This window comes from Scyliorhinus canicula, chromosome 13 (assembly GCF_902713615.1).
Source record: "Scyliorhinus canicula chromosome 13, sScyCan1.1, whole genome shotgun sequence".
In the NCBI taxonomy this organism is placed as follows: domain Eukaryota; kingdom Metazoa; phylum Chordata; class Chondrichthyes; order Carcharhiniformes; family Scyliorhinidae; genus Scyliorhinus; species Scyliorhinus canicula.
The window spans coordinates 51,397,135-51,419,231 of record NC_052158.1 but is presented as its reverse complement, the minus strand read 5'-3'; the positions used below and the strand labels follow the sequence as shown (position 1 = coordinate 51,419,231).

Genomic DNA, 22,097 nt, shown 5'->3' with positions numbered 1-22,097 from the left:
CCTGGACACACTGCACAAACACTACCCCATCCAAACTATTTGATCTAAAGAGTTTCCACTCAATGTTTGGGAAGTTGAAGTCGCCCATGACTACTACCCTGTGACTTCTGCACCTTTCCAGAATCTGTTTCCCAATCTGTTCCTCCACATCTCTGCTGCTATTGGGGGGCCTATAGAACGTTGAGATCGTTTTCTCTGGCAAGGTTGTCTACTTTCTCTGAAGCCTCAGCATTATTTAAGGTTCACAGTAAAACCTCACTGTCTTCAGACCAATAGAGCAGTTCTTTCACCAACAAGCAGGGGGAGAGAGAGGGAAAGAGCGAGAAAGAGACAGCGTTCCTGTCACTTCCAAGGTCTAAATGCTCCTGCCCAGTTCTCTCAGTAAGCATCACACAGGAACCAATCACTAACCATTGTCAGGAAGAATAAAACACCGTCCCTGGCCAATCCCACTGGTTGCCAGTTAATCAATCCAACAAACTCTCTCCACAACATGGTTCCTAAGATTCACCTGGTGCCGAGGAGTCTGGCCTCTGCTGTCCAAAAACAAGACCTGGGAGCACAGTGTGCTGACAAGCAGGCTGTTTCAACTGAGTCTCTGCTTAAAAGACATCCCGATAATGGGTCCACAGACCAAAAATCATAAAATAAAGGGTTTGGAACAAAGGAAATAAAACAAAAGTACTCTTACAACCGTACAGAGACTGGAGTTTGCAGGCTCCGTACGGAGCCAGGAGCCCGCCAGGATTGTGGCACGCAGAAGCAGGAATTCCCAGGATCTGTGCCGTACAGACAGGCAGGGTTTGTTTACTACAGAGACAGTATGTCACTACATTCTGGAAGTAAACAGAGTTTTATGGGGAAATGTTTCCAGTTATAACTCTTATAAAGTCTGGTGAGTGTCCTCTCTGATCTATGTAACCTTATTCCCTGATGACTGTTTTTTTTTTTAATTCTTTGATAGACTGTCTGTGCTCTTGCTCTTGGGGCTGAGGAACTGTGATGGAAATTAAGAATGAAAGCGAAGCATTCCGGAACGACGGGGGTGAATCCCGAAAACCTGTTGGAGCCCATCAGCCAGCATCCGGGAATCGTGGAGTGGACACCCTTCAGTGCAGGGTGTGTGGGAAGGGTTTCCGCTGGCCCAGCCTGCTGGACACCCACCTGCGCGTCCACACAGGAGACAAGCCGTTTGAGTGCACCGTGTGCAAGATGCACTTTTTCACCTCGAGTGAGGTGACCAAACATCAACGGTTTCACACAGGTGAGAAGCCATTTGAATGTACTGTGTGCACAAAACGATTTCACACGTCCAGCAATTTGACCCAGCATCAGAAAATCCATACCGGAGAGAAACCATTTGAATGCGCCGACTGCGCCAAGAGATTTTACCGCACTTGTGACCTGAGCAAACATCAGCGAATTCACACGGGCGAGAAACCCTTCCAGTGCACCGTATGTGAGAAGCAATTTCATACGTCGAGCAACTTAATCCAGCATCAGCACATTCATGCTGTGGAGAAACCCTTTGAGTGCGCTGTGTGCACCAAACGATTCTACACATCCAGCCTCCTGACACAGCACCAGAAGATTCATACTGGAGAGAAACCCTTCGAGTGCGGAGTGTGCCGGAAGCGATTTTACCGATCGGGCTACTTGATCGAGCACCAGCGAATTCATACAGGTGAGAAGAGGTTTGAATGCACTGTGTGCAGGAAGAGATTTCACACCTCGAGCAACTTGAACAAACATTTGAAAATTCACACTGGGGAGAAACCGTTTGAGTGTTCCGTGTGCGAGAAGCGATTTTACACATCCAGTAACTTGACGCAACATCAGCAAATTCACACTGGCGAGAAGGCCTTCAAATGCACTGTGTGTAAAAAGAGATTTAAAAGTTTCAGATACCTGCTGCAGCATCAAGCAAAGCACGTTGAAGAGAAGATGTCAACTGCGCTGGGTTGAACTGTGACGATTGCTGTTTGTGCCTTCTTTGCTTGTGCAGTAAGTTGCATCGTGTTTCAGTGGTTCACTCTGTTCCTGGTGATTCAGGAGCTTTTCCAGCCCTTATGAAGTAATTATAGTTATAATCGCAGGGTCACCTCCCTATCGAAAAGGATTTGCAGTCACCATGTATTTTGTTGCTCCTGGTTAACACCAGAAGCCAAGTTAGTTTCCCATGGAGGTGGGTGGAGCAAGGGGCACGCAGATTAGAACATTGACGGCCCTTTGGTGAGGAGTGGGAGAGAGGTGCGGACGAGTGTGATGGTGACTGCTCTTTTGGCAAGCATGTGGATAATTTACAATCTGTTCTTCGGTACTGTAAAATGCAATGAATTATCAGTAGGGGGATTGAGTTTTGGAGCCACGAGGTCATGCTGCAGCTGTACAAAACTCTGGTCAGCTGCACCTGGAGTACTGCGTGCAGTTCTGGTCACCACATTATAGGAAGGATGTGGAAGCTGTGGAAAGGGTTCAAAGGAGATTTACTAGGATGTTGCCTGGTATGGAGGGAAGATCTTACGAGGAAAGGCGCAGGGACTTGAGGTTGTTTTCGTTAGACAGGAGAAGGCTGAGAGGTGACTTAATAGAGACATATAGTCAGAGGGTTAGATAGGGTGGACAGTGAAAGTCTTTTTCCTCGGATGGTGATGACCAACACGAGGGGACATAGCTTTAAATTGAGCGGTGGTAGATATAGGACAGATGTCCGAGGCAGTTTCTTTACTCAGAGAGTAGTAGGGTGTGAACGCCCTGCCTGCAACAGTAGTAAACTCGCCAAATTTAAGGGCATTTAAGTGGTCACTGGATAGACATATGGATGAAAATGGAATAGTGTCGGTCAGATAGGCTTCATATGGTATCCTGCATATCTTTTGCGCTGTGGGGGCGATACCCAAGCAGACACAAGGAGAATGTGCAAACTCCACACGGACAGTGACTCGGGGCCGGGATCGAACCCGGGTCCTTGGTGTATTGAGGCATCAGTGCTAACCACTGTGCCACCATGCTGTCCTACTTCAGACATTCGAGTAGTTTTCCCTAAACCGTAAATGTCTGTCACTCAAATATACCTCCTGCACCACCCACCGTTCCCAAAAATACAGCAGGGATTAGATCCTCAATAAGGAAGCTGTAGAATGATCAGCTCTAGAATGTAGCTCCACTGTGGAGAACGTATTAATGTTTCGTTTGTGATTCAACTGCAGAAATAAGTTAGGCTTTGTCCCTGCAGAAGGTGAGATGCAGGATCACAAATTAATTTGGATGAGATAGGGGAGACCACGCTCCATTTCCTTAGACATGTAAGAACATAAAAACATAAGGACCCAGAGCAGGAGTAGGCCATCTGGCCCCTCGAGCCTGCTCCGCCATTCAACAATCTTTTGTGGACTCTGCTCCATTTACCCGCCCGCTCACTGCAAACCTTAATAGCTTTGCTCTTCAAAAATTGATCTAGCTTTGCCTTAAAAACATTTAACAAGGTAGCCTCAATTGCTTCAGTGGGCAGAGAATTCCACAGATTTACAACTCTTTGGGTGAAGAAGTTTCTCCTCAACTCAGTCTTAAGTCTGCTCCCCCTTATTTTGAGGCAAGTTCTAATTCTAGTTTCACCCCACCAACATCTCAGACAGCAGCATTTCTCACAGTGATTTTCCACAGCTTAAGCTGCCAGAGTTTTGAAACTGGAAAGGATGGCGTTGCCTTTCTGCATCGACTGTGATTCCCAGGGGTGCACAGCCTTTACTGACATATCTCCATTGGCTCCCTTCGTTGCCAACAGCAGCTCTTTCACTGTTGCCTCAGGAAACATTTAGACTGTTGGAATTCCCTGCCAATATCCTCCCTTCATCATTCTTCCCATTTCACCTAATCCCAGCACCTGGACATCAGTTTGTCGCTGATGAGAGCCTAATTTTGGTTTGCCATATCCGTTCACATGTTGCTCCAGACATGTGCATATTGCCTGCTCGTAGTTCTCCTTTTCCTCTACCCATCCCATCATCCTGCCTCCTCTTTTCTCTCCACTCCTGGTTCCTTTACTGCCCCTTGGCAAAATCATCCAAGAACACAACTTTAGTTTTAACAAGTAGCCAGCTCCACTTCTCGTTACCTGCCACCCTCTCTATAAATTTTCCGACTGCTTGGCCAACATCCAGTACTAGCTCACAGAAATTTGCCGTCATTGAATTTTGCAGAAACCCCCGCTCTAAGCCCAGTTCCCCCAGCTACTGACTCAACCCCTCTACCTACCAACGTCAGGACTGACCTCACCTGCTCTCAAATTTTTACCAAGAGATGAGCTTTCTAGCACAAATTCTTGCCATCACTGAAACCATTTCTACGTCTGTAACATCGCCCAATTCTATCACAATCTGAGCTGAATAAATCCAAAAGCCCTTCTTCATATCTTTGTTACATGTAGACTTGGTGTATTGAGTTTTCTTGGCCAGCCTCTCTCGGACTCCCCTCCATGGACTTGAGGCCATTCAGAATGTTGCAGCCTGTATCTTTTGCACCGTCCTGTTTGCCTATAATCCTTGCACTTGCTGACCTGTGTTGCCTCCCATCCAGGTTTTCAAAAACCTCCATGGCCTTGCCTGTCTCTAATCTCTTCCGGTCCCACAACCCTGAGAGAACTCCACACCCTCTAATTCTGACCTCTTGAGCAATCCTGACTTTAATCAGTCCGCCTTTGTGTCTTCAGCTCCCAAGGAAGGCCCCAGTATCTCCCCCAATCTCTCTATCTCACTACCTCTCATTCCTGCATTTAACATCAGAATGGAAGACTTGGGAGCTGGTGTAGACCAATAGGACCTTTGAGCCTGTCCTGCCATTCAACAGAAGGCACGGTGGTTTGCACTTCTGCCTTGCACCTCCAGGGACTCGCTGTTTAATTCTGAACTAGAGTGTGGAGTTCACACATTCCCCCTGTATCTGAGTGGGTTTACTCCGGGTGCTCTGGTTTCCTCCCACACTCCAAAGATGTGCAGGTTAGATGGATTGGCCATGATAAATTCCCCCTTGGTATCCAAAGGTTAGGTGGAGCTAGGGGGGAGTGGGCCTCTTTCAGAGGTTAGGTGCCGACTTGATGGGCCAAATGGCTTCCATTTGCACTGTGTGGATTTAATGAATAAAATCTGATTGTGGTCTCCGCTCTGCTTTGCTGTGTGGAATCACCCACAAATCTTTCCACAGTGCTGTACAATCCATCCCACCTCCTCTGTCCCACCAAGGGGAGCCTTCGTCTATGCATAATTTTTTGGGTTTTCAGCAACCCTTTTCCCTCCTGGAGATCATCAAACATGCAGAAACAACTGACATCAGTCAATCACATGCCTCTCTTTAAGATCACCTCTCCGGGCTCACCCCTGTAATTCAGTCCCTTGAGTTGAGGGGATCAGTCGTGCTTTTTCTACTGTGTCTGACTCAACCATCGGATATGGAAACAGCTCTCATGCTGTGGTCTCCTCGGAGCACTCTGCTGTGTCATTATGTCATGCACCCTCCTGTTTTGGGTACCAACTATTGTGATGGAAAGCAATTAAACTAAATTAAACAAACTGAGGGACAAATTAAAAGGACAGACCCTGAAATGGAAATTGCCTTGAACAAAAACAAAGGGCAACTTAAACCTAAAAATCAAACTAAAATGTGATTAGAAGGATCGATGAAGAAACCCAGATTCCGTGGTGCCCAGCGGGCACGGAAGGCCTCGATGGTACCAGTGAACACTGTATAATCACTTTGCAGAGATGCTGGCCATGAATGTAATCGCGGAAGATGCTGCTTTGTGTAACATCCTGTTGGTTACTAACTGCTGTTCTGGATAGGTTAGACATGGTGAGGGTAGACATGGTCAATTGAGACTCAGTGACCCTTTCTTAATGACCCCTTTTTAAAAAAATTAAGATTTTGTTGGAGATGACTGGTTGTGAAAATTTGTGTTGTGGAGTTGCACCAGGAAGACACTGTACCTTTAGTTGTACTGTGTTATGTCATTAGATCAAGGTATTCCCCGCACTATAGTTAGTCTTGCTTACTTCATACTGTGCTGAATGTTATATTGAGTGAAAAAGGTACTAACTTTAGTTATAATGTAACAAGTGTGTTATTGAGAATTCTGTGGTTGTATGGATATGTCCATCTATTTGATATTTATTAAATCTATTTCTCTCTGTTTATTTTCAGAGAATATCTATCCCAGTTTCGTTACATCACCATGTTTGAGCATTGTATCCATTTATGTGCTACCCTGACCTCAATTCTTCATCCCTTTTATATCTTCTTTCCTCGTTATCCCTCTGAGGCCCCTCACTCCTGACACCATGAATCCTCTGATTTCTTCCCCGCTGCTCTGCCTCAGTCAAATCCCTACCCCCAACACTCAGACTTTACAATGCAGAAGGAGACCATTTGGCCCATCGAGTCTGCACCGGCCCTTGGAAAGAACACCCCACTTAAGCCCACCCCATCCCTGTAACCCCACCTAACCTTTTTTGGACACTAAGGACACTTTAGCATGGCCAATCCACCTAACCCACACATCTTTAGATGTGCTCCTTCACCTTCTGACTCTTCTGCTGTTGTCCTGGGTTTGAGTCCTTCTTGGATTTGGAAGCATCCTCCGCAGGGTGCGTCAAGGTCCTCGTCACTGCTGACTGACGAGCAGCATCCCAAACATCCCCATCCAACAGTCTCACTGACGGGCTGGAAGCTCAACTTTTTCACCTCTGTCCCTTTCCCTTCACTGCTGTCAGTTCTGACCCTTGCCCCCTCTAGCAAAGAACAAATAAAGGTACAGCACAGGAACTTTGGCCCTCCAAATCTGCGCCGACCATGCTGCCCGTCTAACCTAAAACCTACTGCACTTACGGGGTTCTTATCCCTCTATTCCCATACTATTCATGTATTTACCCCTTAATCGTCACGAATGTACTTGCTTCCATCACCTCCGGCAGTGAGTTACAGGCACCCACTGCCATCTGTGTAAAAAAAAACTTGCTCGCGCACCTCTTCTAAACTTTGTCCCCAGCACCTTAAACCTGTGTCCCATTATAATTAACTCTTCCACCCTGGGAAAAAGCTTCTGACTGGCGGATTAGCTATCATCGTAACTGTGCACATCCTCCTCCAGAACAAGACCTTCACCCTCCATGAGGTGATTCTGGATGTTGGCATCAATTTCATGGCCTTGTTGGGAACTTGGTTGAGCGATGATGATGTTATCCCATCTACGAAGACTTTCCGGCAGACTTCCACCATCTGTGGAACCCAAACAACTGTTGTTCCTGAAATCATTTCCTCCCCCGCATGCGAACAAACATACTTGCTGATTCAGGAGGAAGATCCCCAGAGCTCCTGTTGTAAGACGGTACGAAGAAAGAGAGAGACGGCCGTGTCTGTTATGACCGCCTATGTGGAGCAGTAATTGAAGAATCTCAGTCATCAATAGGTGCACAAGTCAGCCATTCAATTCCTCTTGTCTATTCTGTCATTCAATAAAATCATGGCTGTTGCCTGATCGATATTATCTATCTATCTACCCGTCCCCTGTAATTATTGACTGCCTTGACAACCAAAAATCAGTCTAACCGCTTGAGTATATTTCATAGCCTAGCGTCCACCACTCCCTAGCGAAGAGAATTCTAAAGAGAAGCCATCCCTCCTCATCTCAGAAAATAGTCTCTATTCTTCCTACCAAAGCGCATAACCTCACTCTTTTCCACATTGTATACCATCTGCCACCTTGCCCACTCTCCTAGCCTGTCCAAGCCCTTCAGCAGCCTCCCTACTTCATCAACACTACCTGTCCCTCGAGAGATCTTTCTATCATCTGCAAACTTAACAATAATGGCCTCAGTTCTTTTTTCCAAATCGTTAATGTATATTGTGAAAAGTTGTAGTCCCAGCACAGACACCTGAGGCACACCATTAGTCATACTGAGAGGCCTGGATAGAGTGGATGGAGAGGATATTTCCACTGGTAGGAGAAACTAGAACCCAAGGGAGCAGCCTCAGACTGAAGGGACGATCCTTTTAATCAGAGATGAGGTGGAATTTCTTCAGCCAGAGGGTGGTGAATCTGTGGAACTCATTGTTGCAGAAGGCTGTGGAGGTCAAATCACTGAGTGTCTTTAAGACAGAGATAAATAGGTTCTTGATTAAGTGGTGAGACCCGGCGTTTTTTGGAGGAGGAGGAGGAGAGAGACAGACCCGGCATTTGGGGGGGGGGGGTTCCGGCATTTGGGGAGGGGGGGTTCCGGCATTTGGGGGTGGGGGTTCTGGTATTTGGGGGGGGGGGGTTCCGGCATTTGGGGGGGGGGGGTTCCGGCATTTGGGGGGGGGTTCCGGCATTTGGCGGGGGGGGGTTCCGGCATTGGGGGGGGGGGGGGTTCCGGCATTTGCGGGGGGGGGTTCCGGCATTTGGGGGGGGGGTTCCGGCATGGGGGGGGTTCCGGCATGGGGGGGGGTTGCGGCATTTGGGGGGGGGGTGTTCCGGCATTTGGGGGGGGGTGTTCCGGCATTTGGGGGGGGGGTTCCGGCATTTGGGGGGGGTTCCGGCATGGGGGGCGTTGCGGCATCGGGGGGGTTCCGGCATCGGGGGGGGTTGCGGCATCGGGGGGGGTTGCGGCATCGGGGGGGGGGTTGCGGCATCGGGGGGGGTTGCGGGCAGCGGCGTGTAGAGAGGGGGGGCGACGGATGCCCGGGGCCAACGCACCGTCGCCCCCCCCCTCTGTACGCCGCTGCCCCCTACCCCAACCCCCCCCCCCTCACCACCCCTACCTCCCTCCCCACCACTCCTACCCCCCTCCCCACCACTCCTACCTCCCTCCCCACCACACCTACCCCCCTCCAACGCCGCCCCCAATCTCTCGCAACGCCGCAACCCCCCCCCCCTCAACGCCGGGTCCCCCCCCCCCCTCAACGCCGGATCCCCCCCCTCAACGCCGGGTCCCCCCCCCCTCAACGCCGGGTCCCCCCCCTCAACGCCGGTACCCACACCCCGTCCCCCTCCCTCTGAAGGCCGGTACCCACACCCCCCCCTCTCCTCCTCCCCCCTTCCTTCCTCCTCCCCCCTTCCTTCCTCCGTCCCCCTTCTTCCTCCTCCCCCCCTTCCTTCCTCCCCCCTTCCTTCCTCCGTTAGTGGGGGGGGGGTGCGGCGTTAGTGGGGGGTGGGGGGCTGCGGCGTTGGAGGGGGTAGGGGTGGTGAAGGGGGTAGGGGTGGTGAGGGGCGGGTTGGGGTAGGGGCAGCGGCGTGCAGAGGAGGGGGCGACTGATGCCCTGGGCCAACGCACCGTCGCCCCCCCTCTGCACGCAGCTGCCCCTACCCCAACCCCCTCCCCTCCACCCCTACCCCCTTCACCACCCCTACCCCCCTCCAACCCCGCACCCCCCCACCCCCCATCCCCCACTAACGGAGGAAGGAAGGGGGGGAGGAGGAAGGAGGGGGGACGGAGGAAGGAAGGGGGGAGGAGGAAGGAGGGGGGGAGGAGGAAGGGGGGGGAGGAGGAAGGAAGGGGGGGAGGAGGAGAGAGGGGGGGTGTGTGGGTACCGGCCTTCAGAGGGAGGGGGACGGGGTGTGGGTACCGGCGTTGAGGGGGGGGGACCCGGCGTTGAGAGGGGGGGGTTGCGGCGATGAGGGGGGGTTGCGGCGTTGAGGGTGGGGGGTTGCGCCGTTGCGAGAGATGGGGGCGGCGTTGGAGGGGGGTAAGGGTGGTGGGGAGGGGGGTAGTGGTGGTGGGGAGGGAGGTAGGGGTGGTGGGGGGGTGGTTGGGGTAGGGGGCAGCGGCGTACAGAGGGGGGGGCGACGGTGCGTTGGTCCAGGGCATCCGTAGCCCCCCCTCTCTGCACGCCGCTGCCCCCAAACACCCCCCCCCAATGCCCCCCCCCCGGATGCCGCAACCCCCCCGATGCCGCAACCCCCCCCCCCCCCGATGCCGCAACCCCCCCCCCCCCCGGATGCCGCAACCCCCCCCGGATGCCGCAACCCCCCCCGGATGCCGCAACCCACCCCCGATGCCGCAACCCACCCCCCGATGCCGCAACCCACCCCCCGATGCCGCAACCCACCCCCCCGATGCCGCAACCCACCCCCCCCGATGCCGCAACCCCACCCCCCCCGATGCTGCAACCCACCCCCCGATGCCGCAACCCACCCCCCCATGCCGCAACCCACCCCCCCGATGCCACAACCCACCCCCCCCCCCCGATGCCGCAACCCACCCCCCGACACTGAACGGCGTCAACCATCATCAATGGTTGACGCCGTTTTAAAGCAACTGTGATTTTCGCCGCCGTGACCCGTGGCCACGTCGGCGGGACTTCGGCCCATCCGGGCCGGAGATTTGTGGAATCTAAAAAAAAAAATGAAATCCCGCCGGCGCCAGCTGTTTTCAGAGGCTGCCGGCGGGATTTGCACAACGCCGGTTTTTGGCCGGTCAGAGATTTAAAAACCCTGCGGGAGCGGGATTAACGCCACTGCCGGCCGATCTCCGACCCTGCGTGGGGTCGGAGAATCCCGCCCCAGGCGTGGGTAAAGCTAGTGCCTGGAATTCCTTAACCCTGTGCAATCTTGAATTTTGTTCATACTCTCGTGTTTGAATTAATATCGGACCTCAGGAGAGGAGTAGGCCATTCAGCCTGTTGAACCTACTCCACTATACAATACTTTGCCACACCCAACTTCTCTGGAAACGATCCACCATTTGTTGAGGTGATAGATGTCCCCATGAATGGATTTGTTGGGCCATGAATGGCTTTGTTGGGCCAGAAAAGGCATCGGTGTTTGTGGTGCTGCTGGTTTATCAGTCTGAACTTGTCTCCAAATATCATCATCATACCATTGAATACCTGATTCTAACCATGTTCATTTTTCGTCTTTTGTACAGTCATGTTGCATTTTGCGTAGGTCTTGTAATAAGCTGGTTACTCCCAATTTGTAGATATGATTGGATTCTTTAGACCATTGAGAGGCAGCTTCACTTGCTGCTTGGTCTGCAAGAGTGTTTCCTTTTGCTTCCATAGTGTTTTCATGAGTATGGGCTTTACACTTTAGAATAGATACTTTTGGCAACGCCATGGCTTCCGGAGGTCTTGTACTTCCTTCCCATTTTGGATAGGTGTCCCTGCTGTTGTGAGGAATCCTCTTTTTCTCCACAGGTGGCCAAAATCATGTGCCACTCCAAAACCATATCTGGAGTCTGTCTCGATGTTAGCAGTTTTATCTTTTGCCACATGACATGCTTCTGTTAGTGCTTTCAGTTTTGCCCGTTGAGCTGATGTTCCTGGGGGCAAACTTCCTTCAGCCAATACTTCACACGGGTTTGTGATTGCCTATCCGGCCTTTCTGATACCTTGGTCAATAAAAGAGGAACCATCTGTGAATAGAATTAAATCTGGGTTTTGTAGAGGTTCTTCTTCTGCCATGTGTGTCTCTTCCATTTCCTCTATTATTTTCACACAGTCATGTTCTTCTACCTCTTCTCCCTTTTGTTTCTCGGAAGTCGGAGCAAAGATGATGGGTTTACTGGACTTGCTCAGTGAACATAAAGGTTAGCTGCTTCCAAAACCACTGTCCATCTAGTCCAGCTGGCTGATGTAACTTGTGATAATGTTCATAGATAGTAGAGAATGGACTGCATGTGGGCATTTAATTGTTGATCTAAGACGAGGCCTGCTCTAACCATTACAGCTTGACATGTGGCTTCCATGACTCTTAAGCAGCTGGCATATGCTAGTGCCACGTTGTCAAGTTTAATGGAGCAGTATCCAACTTGTCACCATGTTCTTGGGCTAGTACTGCTGTCATGTAACCCTCTTTTTCAAGAACAAACATGGTAAAAGGTTTTACTTTGTTTGGAATTCCCAGAGCTGGTGCTGAACATAGGGTCTTTTTCAGATTTAAGAATTATTCCATTTGTTGTGTGTTGAGGTTAACCATGTCTTTTGTTTTTCAGTTACCTTTTAAAAGATCATTCAATGGCTGAGCTATCTGAGTGAAAGAATCAATCCAATTTCTGTCAAAATTACACAGTCCCAAAAAAGATCTCACTTCCTGGATAGTTGTAGGATCCTTGGCGGCTTTGATGACAGCTGTTCTGTCCTATAACGTTCCCCTTTTGCCTTTGGATATTTTCTGACCTAAGTAGACAACTTCATCCTGGGAAATTTGTTTCTTGGCAGGGCTAGTTTTATCTCCATTATCACTAAGGTGATGCAAAAGTAAATGTAAGTCTTTTTCGTGATCATCCTCATTAATAGATGCTATCAGAATGTCATCTACATATTGGGTAATAATGGAGGGCAGAATAAGCATTTGCATCAGGTGGATTTGTAAAGCCATGTGAAAAACAGTGGGGCTATTGTGAAAACCTTGTGGTACTCTAGTCCATGTATACCGTTGTTGATTGATGGTGAAAGCAAACCATGGCTGTACATCCTTAGCTAGTGGTACTGACCAAAAACCATTAACCATGTCAATAACTGAAAACTATTGAAGGTCTGGTATTAAAGAGTTAAAGACGGTAGATGGATCTGCCACTAAAGGAGCTTTCCTGACAATGAATTGGTTGGCTTTTCTATAGTCAATAGTCAGGCACCATGTGCCATTAGCCTGACTATTAAATTTTGAGCTAAAGATAAAAATGACTGTAGCACGGAGAGCGGCACTCCGGTTTGCGTACGCAGAGCTCGAGAACCTGTTGACACCATGGAGGATAGGTGGGCTATGCCATATCCTGGGGTCGGAAGGAGCTTGCCAGCCTGCGCCTTACAATGGGCTTGGGCGCAGGTGGCAGAGGTCTTGAGCACCGCGGGCCCCACCACCAGGACCGGACAGCAGTGATGCAAAAAGTGCATGATCTACTCAGGGCGGCCAGGGTGAGTAAGCAGCACCATGTCTCTGGCACTAACCCTCGTCCTACACACCCGTAACCTTCCCCTCCGCCCGGATGGCGAATAGAATCTCATAACTTCTTTATTTGTCCATGTGTCACAGGCAAGACCAGTATTTTTTTAACAATTCCTAATAACGTTAGCAAGCAGCTGGTCAACAGCCACCTGAAATACTGGCCCTCCCACTTCCAGGGTGAAACTACTAGCATTTGATCCAGGCCTGGGGTTTTGTGTGCAGTTTTGGTGATCTTATCTGAGGATGGACATTCCTGCTGTGGAGGGAGTGTAGTGAAGGTTCACCAGAAAGATTCCTGGGATGGCGGGACTGTCATATAAGGAGAGACTAAGTGGGTTTCGATTTTATTCTTTAGAGTTTTGGAGAGTAAAAAGGGATCACATAGAAACTTATACAATTCTAATAGGGTTAGAGAAGGGATATTCAGAAAAAAAGTTTCAGATAGTGGGGGAGTCCCAAACTTAGGACCGTAATTTGAGGATAGGGGGTAAACCTTTTAGGACTGAGGTAAGAAGATATTTCTTCATCCAGAGAGTGGTGAACCTATGAATTCACTACAACAGAAATATGTCGAGGCCAAAATGTTGTGTAATTTCAATTTGCAATTAGGTATAGATCTTGGGGTTAAAGGGATAAGGGGTGAGGGTGGGTTTCGGGGATTAAAATTCATGATCAGCGTTATAATGTATGGTGAAGAAGGCTCGAAGGACCGAATTGCCTACCGTTGCTTTTCTTTTCTATGTATGTTTCTGTGCATGATGTAGCAACAGTACAAGTAAGGTGATACAGTTCTAAAGCAGGGTGGAGTCTGGTAAAATTCTTGGTTGGGGAAAATCGTGTAAATGAGGATATGACATCGCTAAAACGCAGACGTTAGATAGACAGTAATCACGTTAATTAAAATGGGTGAATACAGATAAGAACCGCTGACTTAAACATCACTGAACAATAATGTAATGAAGCATGGTTTATAGAATTAATTCATTAACTTATTGGGAACACTAATTACAGCGAAGGTGGGGTAATACATATTTTGAACAGTAAGGATGAAAACCTGTATTCTGCACATTAAATGATGGCTCCTTTGCATTTTCTTCCTGGTGTGGAGCTGGTGATCAGGGTGACTGTTCGAGCTGACGTTCTGCCTGCAATTGTGGAATTGAATATTGAAATCATTCTAGAAATCACTGATGATACAATTGGACATCAGGGGGACTGGCTTTCCTCACATTCACTGAATAAACCGATTCAGTTAACACCTTTTAAAACAAGCTTTCCTTACCACAGCTTATATTTAAACAGATGTAGAGGTAAATTCTGCATTCATAGCTTATTATTTTAATACACGATAAAGATCATACATGGATTCACAATGATTGCCTCTGCTTCCCGAGCGTCCCCAGTGACAGTCATAGAGTGTGCCTGAACATATGAGGGGGCCTCACGGTAGCATGGTGGTTAGCATCAATGCTTCACAGCTCCAGGGTCCCAGGTTCGATTCCCGGCTGGGTCACTGTCTGTGTGGAGTCTGCACGTCCTCCCCGTGTGTGCGTGGGTTTCCTCCGGGTGCTCCGGTTTCCTCCCACAGTCCAAAGATGTGCGGGTTAGGTGGATTGGCCATGCTAAGTTGCCCGTAGTGTAGGGTTAATGGGGGGATTGTTGGGATATGGGTTACGTGGGTTTAAGTAGGGTGATCATTGCTCGGCACAACATCGAGGGCCGAAGGGCCTGTTCTGTGCTGTACTGTTCTATGTTCTATGTTCTATATGCACACTCCACAGGCGGATTCGCAAAGAGTCTCTGACACACTGTATTCACTGATAGTTCCAAGGGGTGTCACATAATGGGTCTGTGCTTGCATGCACTTAAGGTGGGGGAGGACTCTGGACTCCAGCTTGTATCTGTAAGGATAGAGTTTACATAAACCACGAGAGGGACAGGCAGAAAACTGCTGAGGCCCAGAAATGGGTAACGTTGTGCGGTGAGACATGGTGGTAAAAGAGGCTAACAAACTTTTGTGTGCGAAAACTGCATCTTAGCGAAATTACTTTTGTGGGAAAATGGAGAACAACAGCTTGTACATCTGGTCTCTTCATGATAACACTTTGGTGAGAGACCGAAAACAAGTCTCTCCAAGAACAATTGATGCCAACGTGGTAAAGGATTGTCCAAAAGAAATTCTTAAAAACCTTTCAGAAAGCAGAATCTCATCAACATTCTTCAGAGAAGAGTACACACTGCTGAATGGATTTGGCCAGTTCTCGCTATCAGGAGTATTTTGAGTTGTGTTTTGAAATGTATGCAACTGTTCAAATTAGTGCGCAACTAAAGTATTTGTCAGTTAAATAAAGTTGGATTAAATAAATAAAATTTGCTTTGAGAATAATCCACATCACGCCTGGTTTGTCTAATTCGTCAATTGAAACCAGTGAAAAACAACAAAACAAGAAAGAGGGAGAGAAAGCGTTCCAAACAGTGAGAAAAGCATTAGAATGTAATTGAGAAAGAGAAAGAGAGAGTGTCTCAGAGAGGCAGAGATAGAAATGAAAAAAGTGAGATAAATAGAATAAGGTGAGGGCTACAGTGAGGGCTGCAGATATCATGTGAGTGAAGGAAACTCAACAATCTGATAGAGGAGGCCACCTGTGGAGCCAGGGGAGATGGTCGATGGCCACACCTGTCAGCAACAGTCTCCGCCCATCAGATGGACAATGATGAAGGGGTGCCTTCATTTATGGTGGTAGCGATTTCTTCAATTTATCACGAACCAATCATGTATCCATCAGTAGAAAATAAGTTTTACCTCAACATGTGGGAAAATTCTACCACGAACCACATGTCGTCAAATAAAAGTAATGGCAGCGTTTCCCAAAGTAAAGGTCTTCCCTAAAACTCAGCCCAGGGTAATGGGAGTACGAGAGCTGATCTATTGTAAAAAACGTTACAGCAAAGCAGCAAATGATGAACCCGACAGACTAATGTGAAACCCACGCTGACCACATTCTGAAGCTTCCATCAAAGGCTAAATTTCATAAACCGATAACTGAAACATCTTAAGTATCAAGTAGATGGGACTGCCATGTCTTTTTAAAATCCTTGTTCGTTTGACGGTTTGGGCCATTCTGCCCAGGACGGTATTGGTTGCCCATACCAAATGCCAAAGTTTTGGGCTGTCACCAGGTGCCTGAGAATGTGGATATTTTTTGTATTGATGCCGATCAATTGGATCCTTGTCAGATTCAGGTGATCACCCCGACAGAGTCTAAGCATAAGATCGTTCAAAGCCCTCACGCACCTGGAAAATGTAATAGAGGAGAAAGATAGGTTAATAACGGCTTGAAACACTGGAGAGCTCAGTAACCTCGCAGAACGGCAGAGAATATGCTCAATTTATATTCTCTGTCACCATATATGTCTCCCATCTTTTTATCCTTCTCTCTGTGTCTCAATTTTTCAGGCCTCTCATGCTTTTCGAGGCTTCTCTCTGTCTGTCCATTGATCTCTCTTTGTTTATACTTTACTGACTCTCCTCTCCCTTTCTCTAAATTTCTGTGTCCCCCCATCAATCTCTGCGTCTCACTTTCTTCTCCATCACTCTCACACCTCAATAAAACCATAAGACGTTGGGGAAGAAGAAGGCCACTCACCCCATCGAGTCTCTCTGTCATTCAGTGGGATCATGGCTGATCTAATAATTGTCAACTCCATTTTCCCGCCTTATCCCCATCGCCCGTGATTTCCTTGTTGATTAAAATCTGCCAACCTCAGATTTGCAGGTGAAATAGAAGCATGAGGATGTCTTTCCACTTTCGACCCTGCTCAGCCATTCATAATGATCATGGCTGATCATTAAGTTCAATGTCGTGATTCTGCCTCCCCTCATACCATTTAATCTCTTGAGCTCTGCAGCACGGTAGCACAAGTGGATAGCACTGTGGCTTCACAGCACCAGGTCCCAGGTTCGATTCCCCGCTGGGACACTATGTGTGGAGTCTGCACGTTCTCCCCGTTTTCTGCATGGGTTTCCTTCGGGTGCTCCGGTTTCCTCCCATAGTCCAAAGATGTGCAGGTTAGGTGGATTGGCCATGATAAATTGCCCTTTGTGACCAAAAAGGTTAGCAGAGGTTAGTGGGTTACGGGGATAGGGTGGAAGTCAGGGCTTAAGTGGGTTGGTGCAGACTCGATGGGCCGAATGGCCTCCTTCTGCACTGTATGTTCTATGTTCTAACTATATCGAATTTATTCTTAAAATTACACAACGTTCTAGCCGCAATTACTTTCTGTGGTAGTGAATTTCACAGATTCACCACTCTCTGAGTTAAGAAATTTCTCCTCACCTATGTCCTGAAAGGTTTACCCCTTATCCTCCAACTATGAGCCCCTAGTTCTGGACTCCCACACTATTGGGAACATTCTTTCTGAATCTAACCTGCCTCATCCTGTTAGAATTTTATAAGATTATTTGAGATCCCCTCCCACTCTGTTAGACTCCAATGAATATAATCCTAACCAATTCAGTCTATCCTCATATGACAGTCCCACCATTCCAGGAATCAGCCGGGTAAACCTTCGCACCACTCCCTCGATAGCCATAACATCCTTCCACACATAAATACACCAAAACTATACATAATACACCAAGTCTGGCCTCACCACAATTGTGACCTATACAATTGTAGTAAATCATCCCTATTCCTGTTCTCAAATCGTCTCGCTATACATGTCAACATAAATGCCTGCTGTATCCGTGCGCTCACATTCAGCGACTGATGCACGAGGAAAATATCTTGTTACACATTCCTTTCAATAGCAAGACTTTTGCAACAGGAGACATGTTTCACAGCATTGTTGTTTGATAGATGCAGCAGTGCAGGATCCTCACTTGGTTAAGCGCTGTCGACTTCAGCATTAGCATACGAGCAGCCCACCAACTGGCTGGCCAACCTACTCGCTCTGTCTCCATAGTCTGTCAGACCACAAAGTTACCATTCCTCCAGCAGTCTGGGCTATCCCTGTTCTGTTGTGTGCCAACTTGTCCTGTATGAAGAATGATGGAAAGTGTAAGCAGGACATGGTTGGATGATTATGAAGCCTGGTTGTGTGGGTGGTGTTTGGGAACATGGACAGGATGAATGCATAGCCCGCAGGGGAGATGCAGATGTGTGTGTGTGTCTGTGTGTGTGGCTGGTGTGTTTGTGTATTGCAGTGTCTGGGGAGGGGAGGGATTTTAGGGACTGATTGGTTGTGTCCGTTAAGCTGGTGCTGAGTGAGATTCCTGTGGATGTGTGATTGGTCTCTGAGTTCAGAGTGATGAGAAGAATGGCTTACCCTGGCTGAATGGGAGAGCTAGTTCGTAAACTTGTGGCACTGACTGGCTGTTCTCCATTGGAGGGCAGTGACCCTGGCCACCGGCTGCCACCGCCTCGCAGGCTCCATCGGTCAACTCCCAGAGCATTGGCCGTGGTTATCGCGGCGGGACTCCACTGCGGCTGGCAGCCGTTCGAGTGAGGAATCAGTGAATTGAAGGGCAGCAGGCAGCCTGGCTCTGGCGGTCACCAGTTCCCAGTGACAAGTTGCAGAAACAGCTTTGAAATAGGACGGATGGAATACTGATCTCTCAGCTCATGGCGAGGCCAGTGAAATGAAAATCGCTTATTGTCACGAGAAGGCTTCAATTAAGTTACTGTGAAAAGCCCCTAGTCGCCACATTCCGGCGCCTGTCCGGGGAGGCTGGTACGGGAATCCCTTTCTAAAACTGTGCTACAGATTATAGTAACTCAACGTGTTTAAAGCAGAAACTGCTCGCCGAACTTTCCCGGCCCTTCCCGTCTGCGGGATCTTCCGAACCGTGCTGCTGGCCTGCTTGGTTTTGCTTTTAAAAGCCAGCGATTTAGCTCAGTGAGCTAAACCAGCCGCAGTGAATCAGAGGCCAGTGATCCGACTTCAACCCCGTGCTTGTTCAGGTTTTTAAACTGAATGCCGAACAGTCCCGCGGAACAAACGCCGCTTTCCCTGGCGAAAATTTATTAACGATTTCTGGGGCGATCCGTTCGTCTGCTGTTGCGATTCAGAAATACCGACATTGTGATGTTTTTCCCCTGAACCTCCGGGAATTCGCAATTGAACACGATGCGGTCATCACACTAGGAAGTATCTGAATATAGTTGCCAGTGTGCCCAGGCGATAGATGAGAATAGTCCCAGTGATGGAACGATGAGGTTAGGTTGCACACGTTGTACTTGATCCGCTCTGAATGTGCAGATTGACAGGAAATGGTCTACTTGTGTGGGAAGGTGCTGAGAGGTTTCGATGAGAAAGAAACTGAAGATTTGTTCTCATTTGCTGACGGTACCTGGAATCAGCGACACAGATACAGCCGATTGCATGGATAAAGTATGTTAACCAGTGAGTGGCAGAGGCCTGGAAATCGCTGGAAACAGAGACGACCAGTTATTTAAAATTGGAAAAGAGTGGGTAATGAGGAAATAACGAGCATGGCTGTGCAGTTAGAACAGGTGAAGAGAACTGTCGCCCCATCGAGAGCTCGTATTGACTCGAGGGGCCGAAAGGCCTCCTTCCGTGCCGCAAATAGCCCTCAGCTGATAGGAGAAAGTGACTGTGAGTTAAAGTGAGAAAGTGTCTCCTTCATTCCGTTCAAAGGTAGTCATAGAACCATTCCCCTCCGGAATGAACACATTCGAACGATCATTTCTCTGCCAGTTCTTTCAAATATCTATCCAGCCAATCCGTCTTGACTCCTCTGGTCCCATATCCTCAACAATTCTGCCTTACCTTGTTTCACGTTATTTTGATTGTTACTCATTATTTTGCTTCCGCATCCCTTTCTAAAACTGTGCTACAGATTGTAGTAACTCAACGTGTTTAAAGCAGAAACTGCTCGCCGAAGTTTTCCGGCCCTTCCCGTCTGCGGGATCTTCCGAATCCGGCAGTAGATGCGAAAACAACGGGGTGAATCGTGTAGAGCGGAGGAATCAACGATCAAGCCACCGCAAAACAGTACGCGGAATCCCGCCCAAGTGGCTGTCAACAGAAAACTAACTTTTGCTGAACAAATCTCTCCTATTAAAAAATCCGTTTCTGATTATCCACTCCATAGAACGCCAGCACAATGCTGAACCTCTTCAGTGAATGTCATTGTGATCTCCGCTCTAATGAGGACAAGCACAACCTCTCCAGTCTCCATTTAACTGAAATCTTTCATGACGATGATTATTTTGGTGCATCTGTTATTGAACATCTCCATGGACTTGGAATATTGCTGAAGCATAATGCCCAGAAATGGAGAAAGCTGAGGCAAATCGAAAGTTTATCAGCATTTCTAATTATTTCCTTCCTTGTGAACTGTCTGTTTCTACTGATGAGACCACGAATCATCTCTGTCCTGCTACTTTCAAAGGTTTTTAATGCACTCTGTCATTGATCTTCATTTTTTTTCACAGTTGTACCAGTAAGTTTCGATTGGTTCTTAGTGTTTTTTAATGTTTCATTGTCATCAGACATGGGCAGGCCCATTACATCAGCGTATACCCCTTTGTCTTTTGGTTGACTCCTATCCTTCTCATTATCATAGACTCATAGAATTTACAGTGCAGAAAGAGGCCATTCGGCCCATTGAGCCTGCATGGAAAGAGCAGCGTACCCACGCCAATACGTCCATCCTAGCCCCTCAACCCAGTAACCCCACTTAACCTTTTTGGACAGCAAAGGCAATTTAACATGGCCAATGCACCTAACCTGCGCATCTATGGACTGTGGGAGGAAACTGGAGCACTGGGAGGAAATCCACACACACACAGGGAGAAACATGCAGACTCCGCACAGACAATGGCCTAAACTGGAAATCGAATCTGGGACCCTGAGCTGCAAAGCAAATTTGCTAACCACTGTGCTACCGTGCTGCCCATTGTTTCGATCTCCAAGTTCTGCTTCAAATGGAAACGTTAACAGTGCACCCCGCTATGTCATTTATCCTATGAGAGAAGCAATGAACCTCATATTGGCCACTAGAACATACCACTGTATTACCGTTGTCCCGTCCGAACAACAACTCTTCAGCTGTTTCCCCTTCATTTTCAGTTTAGTAAACATTATGTACACATTGTCACTACCCGTTTGACCTATGTGGTTGAATTTTCAAACAAGTCTATTGAAGGTTATTTGACAAAAATAGTCTTGAATGTCCATTAATGCATTATGATTTATCTACCCTGACCCATAATGTAGTAATCTCTAGGTTACTTCCGGTGCCATAGCACATAAATAAGAGTTTAGTCCAGATGAATGTGAGTCTGGAGAGATGGTGTAGGGGGGAGGGCGTCAGATTTCTCGGACATTGGAACCATTCGTGGGTTCTACTGGACGTGTACAAAGCAGAGGTTGGCACTTGAACGACATGAAACAGGAATCTTTCAAGGAGGTTTGTTAGCAGAAACAGGAGGAGGCCGTCGGCCCTGCGTCACCATTTGTCATGATCATGGCTGATAATCGAGTTTAATACCCTGATCCCGCCTTTCCCCATATCCTTTGATTCCTTTCGCCCGAAAAGCTATATCATATTATTTCTTGAAATTACACAATGTTTTGGCCTCAACTACTCTCTGTGGTAGCGAATTCCACAGATGTACACTCTCTGGGTGAAGAAAGTTCTCCTCACCTCAGTCCTAAAAGGATCAGCCCTGATCCTCAAATTCTTACAACTAGAACATAGAACATAGAACAGTACAGGCCCTTCGGCCCTCAATGTTGTGCCGAGCAATAATCACCCTACTCAAACCGACGTATCCACCCTATACCCGTAACCCAACAACCCCCCCCCCCCAAACCTTACTTTTTAGGACACTACGGGCAATTTAGCATGGCCAATCCACCTAACCCGCACATCTTTGGACTGTGGGAGGAAACTGGAACACCCGGAGGAAACCCACGCACACACGGGGAGGACGTGCAGACTCCGCACAGACAGTGACCCAGCCGGGAACTGAACCTGGGACCCTGGATCTGTGAAGCATTTATGCTAACCACCATGCTACCGTGCTGCCCGTAAACTAGTTCTGGACTCCCCCACCATTGGGAACATTCTTTCTGAGGATGGTGGAATTTGAGCTCATTGCCTGAAACGGTGGTGGAGACGGAGAACTTCATGACATTTAAGAAGCATTCAGGT

The 22,097-nt window shown here is 48.3% G+C and overlaps 1 protein-coding gene across 4 annotated transcripts in view; it reads left to right on the top strand.

The window, feature by feature from the left end:
- The window catches only part of LOC119975694 (zinc finger protein 345-like), a 42,183-nt gene that overhangs the window by 15,266 nt on the left and 4,820 nt on the right, over positions 1-22,097 (top strand). For 2 of the 4 annotated variants that reach the window (XM_038815490.1, XM_038815493.1), the window contains 2 exons: positions 965-2,004; positions 6,193-7,542. In XM_038815490.1, coding sequence (XP_038671418.1) covers positions 1,003-1,965 — 963 coding nt within the window. In that variant the 5' untranslated portion in view covers positions 965-1,002 and the 3' untranslated portion in view covers positions 1,966-2,004; positions 6,193-7,542. Of the gene's footprint in view, positions 1-186; positions 2,005-6,192; positions 7,543-22,097 lie in introns of those variants that run through there. The other 2 variants (XM_038815492.1, XM_038815491.1) reach the window with 2 other exon arrangements.